The following is a 9,161-nucleotide window of genomic DNA, read 5'->3' on the forward strand; positions in this document are numbered from 1 at the left end:
GCATGTTTCATAAATATCCTGCAGCCACGGAATTAATAGAGTAGAAAAAAATAAAAGAGCTCCTTCAATTTTCAACATTCTTCATCCACATAATCTAAGCCATACACTAACTAATAAGATAAACTTTCAGAGTGGGAAACACAATCAATGATAACGATAACGAGGTTGAGCAATAATGTCGAAGTGGACGAGATCCTGCATTTGTAAGCAAACTTCATACATTAACAAAAGATTTCATCACCTCATATCCTAATTGGATGCACCGAGGGAAAAGAAATGGATTCCACATAAGGCTACGTAGCTTGTATAATTATTCTATCCACCTTATCATATCTTTTTTAGGGACAAATGCAGATTTCCCGCTTAGGGTGGTACTTGTTTAATCTATGATTTTGTTCTTGTATATTTCTTCAATGTTCCAACGTGTACGAGATGAGTGGTGTCAATTTCAACAAAGAACTGGGGAATTGAAATCCAAAATGGCGATTATCGCCTACCCGGAGCCGGGGTTAACTGAAAAAGTGCCTGGTTACCGGCGGCTGGAACCTGATATTCCCTCGCAACCCTGAAGATCCAGGAGCTCTGCAAAAATGTGAATGCCGACGGCCGCCGGGAGCCCGTTGGGCCCGAAGTCTGCAAGTGTAGGGCCCACTAACACAAGTCTTGGCCAGTGGCCGGCAGAAGTCCAAGCTAAGGCTAAGAGCCTCTTCGGTCTTGGCCGAGACATTCGCCTCGCGACCGCGACCATGAGAGCACTCAACTCTCGCCGCCCACAGCATCTCCTCATCAGGTCCATAGCCGTGGTCCTGTTGCTCCTGTCCCAAGAGACCGTGTCCAGAAGCGTCCCATGGGAGGAAATCCCACAGAGAGAAACATCTAAATTGACGGAAAACGCGGAACCAAGTACCAGCGATGAAGGAGGTCCCATAGGTCCAGAAGGAGGTCCTGGGGTCCAGGTTAAAATCGAAGGGATCGCAGGTGACCAGATAGGAGTCCAAGCAGGAACCAGGGGGTCGGTCCAGGCAGATGAAGGCCTTCAGGGAGACACCAAGATCCAGGAAGCCGAGGCTGGGATACAGGTAGGGAAGCAGGAGGTACCAGTGGGTGAAGTGACCAAGTTCTCTAGAAGTGAACCCACGAGCGGAGGTCTGGTCCAGGTGGAAGAGGTTGCAGGGATTGAGGCATCAGCTGGGGACCAGGGTATCCAGAGGGACGAGACGGAGCCAGCTGATGGGGGTGAACAGGTACGGTCGGTTGTAGGGGGTGAAGCGACTCCTCAAGGGGTTCCTCAAGGTTCGTCTCAAGAGCTGGTCAAGCAAATTCAAGCCAGGAGTGTCTGGGATGTGAAGCCTGCTGATGAAGTTCGGAAAACGGTGAGGAGCGATGCTTCGGGGATCAGTGATGGAAATGTCCCAACACAGATCAGGGATGAGCAGATTCAATCGATTGATGGGGGTACTCTTCAGAATTCCAAGATCTACCAGGAAGAGGCGAAAACGGAGCAGGTGGTAGGCTTGGAGAAGGTGGATATCCAGAGTAAATCGGGACCTGAGATCAACTCTCACGAGTCCCGGAGTATAGAGGGTGAGGGAATCCGAAGGTTCGACGTGGAGATTCATTCCGAAGATGATGAAGATAAAAGGGTGGAAATAGATGTCGAAGGACCGGGGAAACCAATACAGGAATCGGTTAAAATCACCGTGCTGGATGCGAGAGGGGATGAAAATTTGAAATCGGAAATCTTCGCAGCTGATGACCAGGAAGAGATCCGCATAAAGAAGCTGGATGATGGGGGTTTGGGTAAGGAGCTCGAGATCGGGGAGATTGACGGGTCTAGCATTAAAAGTAGGAGGAAGGGACACAGGGAAGATGGTCTTAGAAGTATCGAGATTGAGAAAAAGAGCGCAACGGATGAGATTGACGCTGCGCATGCCGAGGTGGGGCAGTCGGAAGCGGAGCGGATTCAGGATGACGTCTCTGGACCGAAGATTTCTGGAACGCACCAGGACATAACCGAGGCAAAGGCTGCTCCAGTTGAGGTGGGAGCTGGTATTGATGATGATCACCGGTCAGGAGTTCGCAGCATCGTTGAAAATACCGAAGAGGGGGAGCCGGCTCAGCCGGAAAAAATTGAAGAACAAGACAGCAAATTACTGGAAGCGCACCATGACCCAGTTGTCGAGGAAAAATCAGGGTCGATCGGCAAAGAAACGGAAGCGGATCATCATCAGGAGCAGCCATCACCTGCGCAAAGAGAAGATCGATTTCTGGAGCCGCGAGATGAAGCGACCCATGAGCGGTTTTCAGGGTACTTGGGCGCGGATGAAACTCAACCTGGGCTACAAGAGTCAATCGTGGATGGTCAGATAAGGAAATTGATTTCGATAAGGGACGACGCAATCGGTATCGTTACCGAGCAGGACGACATCCCTGATACCCACGACAGTGGACCGATGGGGACCAGGAAAACCTTAGGGGTCCAGGAAGAAATCGGCCTTTTAAATGTCGAGACACCCGAAGAAGATTCAAATGATGGAGCCACTTCGCCTATAAAAGAGCAGAGCGGTAACTCAGGTAACACCATTGAGAGCAATTCCAGGATTCAACGTTGGATACGAGAGGCCACCCTTCTCCAGGAGCAGATAAAAAACCCGTCCTTCATCAAACGCCTCAGGGAACAAGCCGTGGAAGTCCTGCCGGAGATTCCCAAATTCACAGAGTTTCAGCTACTGGACGCTCTCAAAACCGCCGTATCGCTTAAAACTCCGCAAGCTTTCAGAGAGTCCCTTTTCAACTCAGCAGAGTTCAGCACCCTGAATAGCACGGAATTGGAGATCCTTAAATGCGCCGAACAGCTCGTCGCGGTCAACGAAAGGCAATCCTTCCAGGAGAACATGCTGAACTGCATCCGGGGGCTGAGCGTGGTGAATTGCATGCGCATCTTCGTCTTCCCTCACCTAGGCGAGAATTTGCCGCAGAACCTCTTCATGGACTACTTCACGCTTCCGGTGGAGATCAACGTGAGCGACTGGCTGAACAGTACAAGGAGGAAGAACAAAACAAGCAGGGCTGATGTGGCAAGCGAGGGCGAGAAGTTCCTGATACCAGAATTGATAGTCCTGAACATCCTGAAGGATGGTCTGAAAGCTCACCCAGATGATACGAAAGCGGTGTCCTTTATTGCAGAGAAGAACGAGACTCTGGTGAAGCTCCTGACTCCGGGGCAGATAAAGATCCTTCAGCTAGCCGAAAGGTTCCTTCCCGAGGCGTCGCGTAAGGACTACTCCGACAGGATGTTCTCCTGCGTCAGGAGGTTCGAGTACTTCAGCTGCGTCAAGTACTTTGCCTGGCCGTTGGTGAAGCAGTACTACCCAACGCTTCCGAGTTTTCCAGACTATCAAAGCTGGTATCCAGGGATCCCTGTCTACCCTGAGTACCCCATTCTGCCGTTCCCCAGCATCTCAGCAGAAGTTGGTCAGCTCCCAGAAATCGTAGACGCCGATCCGACCAGGGCTACCAAGCCGCATCAGGACGCCGCGATCGTCCACATTCTGCAGAACACTCTGAAGGCGTATCCCGGGGTCCCAACAACACCCTCGTATTTCAGCCCCAGCAGTCCTGCCGCTCTGAACCTGATAACGCAGGATCAACTCACAGCTGTGAGGATGGCAGAGCGACTCCTGCCCGTCCCCATCCGCCAGGAGTTTGCATCTAGGACCTTAAAATGCATCCAACAGTTTAACTATCTATCGTGTGTCAAGTACTCCACGTGGCCGACCATCAGACAGTTCGCGCCTGAACTTCCCTCTTTTCCTGATTTCTCTGACTGGGTATCCGGGATTCCGGACTACTTTGGGTTCCAGGATTTTCAAGGCTTCCCGGGTTTTGAGGGATTTGCTGAATACTTCCCACAGTTCCCTGGTCTCCAGCCTGCTCCTCCGACTCAGGGGGGACCGGTCGAAGGTGTTCCGGTTGAAGGTGTCGCGGTTGAAGGTGTCGCGGTTGAAGGTGTCGCGGTTGAAGGTGTTCCAGTGGAGCAACCGGCCATCTTCTTAAGGAAACTCAATGGTACTCCTGTATCGTCCGAGAATTTGGAAGCTAAAGTGCTGAAGATACTGAAAGACATCAGAGATTCTATGGGAAATCCTCCCACTAGTCCATCGGTTGTCTCGGATAGGAACATACTGGTCTTGGCCACCATCACAGAGAGGCAGCTGAACGTGGTCAAAGTGGCAGAGAGCATTCTGCCTCCTGCTGCTCGCGTGGACCTGATCAGCAGAGTGGCTGGGTGTCTCCAAAATGATAACGATTTTATCAACTGCACTAGATACGTCATCTGGCCTTCGGTTGGACTCTACGCATCAGCATTGCCAAAATTTCCCGAGAATGATGATCAGTTGTTGAAAGAGCCTGCAACTTCGGGAGAAATTGATATCTTGAAGATGGGGAAGGAGCCAGAGTCGTCGATCGAGGGGGTCGAAGAGGCTTCTAAATTGGAAGGTTCGTCCAGGAAAGCTGTCCGGGAAGAGGGAGTGCCCCGGAACCGAGGGGAACACTTGAACAGCGGACCTGTGATCAGCGTAACTGGGACCAGATTCGTCCCTATCTTCACTGATCATCCTGAAGCGGTGCTCCTCAACATCCTGAGCTCCATCCAGACATCTGCTCCAAATTCGCAGAATGCCAACGAATTGGTATCCAGCAGGACTCCAGAGTTTCAGAACTTCCTCACTGAGCAGCAGAACAACATCATTCGCATCACCGAAACCTTGCTGCCGGAGCAGGTCAGGCCTATCTTTGTCTCCAGGGTATTGGAATGCGTCCGTGAAAACAGTTTCCTAGATTGCTCCAGAGAAGTCCTGTGGCCTTGCTTGGCGGAATTCTATCCCAGGTTACCAGGCTTCCCGAATTTCGGGAACCAGGCTTCCATCGGGGGTCCAAAGCTCCCCCCTAGTGGTTCAGAGCAGCTCTCAAAGGACGGTCTGAATACAGAAACGTCCATGATTTCGGAAAAAATTGGCCAACCAGGAGATGGAACCGTCATCATCACCGACACCAGGTTCATCCCAATCTTCAGCGAACAACCAGAGACCGTGATCCTCAACATCCTGAGGACGGTCCAGGCTGCGACTCCCACTTTACCGTCTTCTGCAAGTTCCTCCATAACCAAAACTCCAGAGGTTATTAAAACTCTAACTGAACAGCAAAAAAGCGTGGTCCAAGTAGCCGAGAGTCTTGTTCCAGAATCGGTCAAGCCGGTCTTTGTGAAGTGGATGGTGGAGTGCACCCAAAACAACGTCTTCCTGGTCTGCATGAGGGACATAGCTTGGCCGACCATTGCTCAGTTCTATCCCAGGCTGCCGAGTTTCCCCAATTTCGGATCCACCCAAGGAACCCAAGGAGACAAACCAGCGACTTCCGTTCCATTGGAATATGGGAACCTCCAGCAAGGACCACCAGCGGTTATCCTAATTCCAACGTTCGATGCACAGAAACCCATTCCGCCGTCCATCATAGAACTGGAGACGACATTGAAATCAATCTTATCAGACACCTTAGCTATTCGGTCAGGGGTTTTTCGTCGGAATCCTAATTTAGATACCCAGAATCCAGCCATTGCTGCGCTGATCACTCCGGAACAGGCGACCATCATCCAGTTGACGTATAGCCTGTTGCCGGATTCAGCTAAGCCTGATTTTGAAAATAGGATACTGGACTGCATCCAGAGCTCCAGCTTCCTCTCCTGCACCAGATACATAAGTTGGCCGTCGCTGAAACAGTTCATCCCAGATTTGCCCGACTTCACAGCCTTTGAAGAGTACCTTCCCGAGACCCCACAGTACCCGTTTCCAGAAATCCCAACGCTTCCCCAGCTCCCCAGCGTTCCTCAGCTACCATTTGGAGAGACTCTGCCACCCCTCCAGCCGGAAAAGGAAGAACCTATTGACACCAGCAAGAATGTCAGGCCCATCCCTGCCTCCAACATCCAGCTGGAGAAGGAACTAGAGACCTCGCTGAAAGAAGCCTTATGGTCGCATCAGAAGACTCCGGTTCAGACATCGTATTTCGACACAAGGAATCCAGTAATCGCTGCTCTGGTGACTCCTCAGCAGGCGAGTATCATCAGACTAACGGAAAGTCTCCTTCCAAGTCTGACGAGGCCGAAATACGTCAGAAGGATCGTGGACTGCCTCGGAGGAAATGGATTCTACTACTGCACCAGGAACGTTAGTTGGCCGACCTTGAAGCTGTACTATCCAAGTCTTCCTAGTTTTACGGTTTTCGAGAAGTACATCCCTGAGATTCCGCAGTTATCCTTCCAGGAGATCCCAATCATCCCGGAAATCCCAAACTTTCCTCAGGGTCTTGGGATCCCTAGCTTTCAGCTTGGAGATGGCCTGAACCTCTTTCAGCCACAACCAGAAAGGCCAAAGCCCACTCCTCCGTCCACTGCCCAGCTGGAAGAGAAGTTGGAGGCACTTTTGAATGAGACTCTAGCCAAGAACTTTAAGACAGTCATTCAGGATCCCTCTTTCGATCCAAGGTACCCAGGCGTTGCTGCCCTGGTCACTCCAAAACAGGCCAGCGTCATCATCTTGTCTGAAAGTCTGATCCCCAACTTGGCTAGGCCCGCCTATGCGGGGAGGATGGTCAGATGTCTGCAAGCGTACGATTTCCTGTCGTGCACAAAGTACCTCAATTGGCCAACGCTGAAACAAGTCATCCCGAATCTGCCCGACTTTTCGATTTTTGATGAGTACCTCCCGAAGGTTCCGGTATTCCAATACCCTGAGTTGCTACCAATCCCCGAGCTTCCAAGTTTCATCGAGCCGCCTTTTGTAGAGATCCCAACCTCCTTCCAACCTCAGGAAGGACCTAATGTCACAGGTAACAAGACGGATGGAGACCAGGACAAGCAACAGACGGGACCATCCACTTCTTTGAAACCTGATGGAGAGCTTGAAGACGGCCCCAAGAAGGAGAACACAACGGCAAGTGAGACTTCATCTCCGTCGTCGGAGATTCCAGGGTATCCTGGTCAGCCTCCAGAAATCCCTTTAAACATCTCCACGGAGGAAGTGTCTTTGCCAGAAGGAACCCAGAAGGGCTTGAACTCCACCCCACCAGCTAAAGCAGCTGAAGTTACGTCCAGCAGGAAACGGAGGAGCGTCGTTGACCTCTTCGACAGCTACTCATCATCCAAAAAGGATCAGGAAAGTCAGAACGATAAGAGGGATGCAGATTCTGGGACTTTTCCGAACATCAACGAGTCTCAGTTTCTTCAGCTCTTGATCAACGTCTCGAAGTCAAAGGCGAGTAAGGATTTGACGAAGTTAGACCACAAGGAGTACTACGTAGACACTTTGAATTCCACCCTGAGGCACTCTTTGACCGCCGATCAGTACGAAATCCTGAAGCTGGTAGAAGACTTCAACGGGGAAACTGCGAAAGCCGGGTTCATGTCGAAGGTGATTCAATGCATTCGAAGTCTGAGTTTCATCAGGTGTGTCGGAATCTTCGTCTGGCCGATGATCACCAGCAACCTGCCGTCCATAGGACTGCCATCGGTCGGCGGATTCCTGCCCTTAGGGAGAGCTCAGGAGACGGAGATCCAGGACTTCTTCGGCATGTCCTCCACGGACTTTGAAAAAGAGCTGCTGTCCAGAAAGGAGTCCATCGAGGGCATGTTGCTGGACTGGTACAAGTCCTTCACGGAGGAAAAATTTGAAAAGGACTGGGGCCTTTTTAGGATCAAGGGGTACGGGAACGGGGAGCTGGGTGTTAGCATAGCTGGTTCCCGAACTGGTCGCGCCAAAAGGATCAAGGACAATAAAAACCTGCCCAGTATCCTGACGGTTATAAGCGACCTCATGGAGGACTTTTTCGAGCAGAATGAGAAGGCGAAGAAGGAAAGCTCCAAGAAGGAGAGGAGCATGGGCTCTAGCATCGATTCCGCGGATTATCAGACTCTAAAAGATTCGGACGAGGACGAGCGGCTCGAGGACGATCAGCTGTTGCTGACGTTCTTGGACAAGATCCAGACCAACTCGACCAGCGTTAAAGAAGCGGACATCGGTGAACTGTTGAATACGGAAAACGCAAACGACGCGTTCGAGATCCTCTTTGGTACCAGGATTGGGGCGCGGATAGCTAACAGGCTGAAGGAGCTGAAAGAGGACCACCTTAAGACCCATGCAGACGCTCCTTCTAAGGACGCTGTTGGGGAAGTGGAGATCGTCCCCTTGGAGGCTGAAACCGAGGAATCGGATTTCGATCTTAGAGTCATCCCGTTGGAGACTCAAGTCACGTACGACCTGGCAGTGGATTCTGCCGTTCCCCGCCATTCTCAACCCGACCGAAGGCAGGAGGACACCAAGAAGGAGGGAGCCCAGGTGTTCAGGGCCTTCCTGGAGGAACATGCGAAAAGTTCCGAGGATAATAGACGAGCTGGTCAGCCTGCTGGAGTCAATCTCGAAGACAAGAAGCCGAAGAACCGATCCAAGGCCATGTTCAGGTTTAGGACCAAGGATGGCTCCACGGAGCTGGCCTTGCAGCTGCCCAGACTCTACGAGGACATCATTCCTAGGAAGATCACCAGCTCCCTGATCCACGTAGGTCGCGACATAAAGAACAAGATGTCGCAGATGATGCCTGGAATTGGCATGGTGGTCTCGTTTCTGATTCAAATGGCACTCGCCCATGCTCGCGCGGCAGCTTCCATTGCTGGAATGGTCAGCAACATGGCTCTGGGCTCCGCCATGTTCAGCATGATCCGCCAGTCTCTCTTCGGCTCATCTCAGCCGAAAATCAAATACGTCTTCGAGGAAAAGATCACACCTGCAGAGGGCTGGCCGCAGGACCATCAAAACTACTATTATCGTTAATCATGGAAGCCTTGCACTGAGGAAAAAAAATAATTCTTTGACTGAAACAAATGTATATTGTTGCCCTAAACATATATAATGGCAAGGAACAATTATTCAATTGAGTAGAAAGATTTATGTCGATTTATAGGAATTTTCTTTAATCGGTCTGACACTTCTTTGGACGTACTTTTTGTCGCAGGATTTTGTTCTCGCGTTGCATATTTCTTTGAGTCGATCGACTTTTTCTCTTTTTCTCAGTGTAATGACACTTTTTAATGGAGGCCTCATTTGATC

The 9,161-nt window shown here is 50.9% G+C and overlaps 1 protein-coding gene across 1 annotated transcript; it reads left to right on the forward strand.

Moving 5' to 3' along the window:
• The first annotated feature begins 596 nt into the window (after window positions 1-596).
• Window positions 597-8,885, forward strand: LOC105704448. The gene has a single exon (XM_023434253.1). The coding sequence runs from the start codon at window positions 597-599 to the stop codon at window positions 8,883-8,885; it is 8,289 nt and encodes a 2,762-aa protein (XP_023290021.1).
• Window positions 8,886-9,161: the final 276 nt, after the last annotated feature.

The sequence above is a fragment of the Orussus abietinus genome, unplaced genomic scaffold (assembly GCF_000612105.2).
Source record: "Orussus abietinus isolate OABI.00-Male unplaced genomic scaffold, Oabi_2.0 scaffold6, whole genome shotgun sequence".
Classification (NCBI taxonomy): domain Eukaryota; kingdom Metazoa; phylum Arthropoda; class Insecta; order Hymenoptera; family Orussidae; genus Orussus; species Orussus abietinus.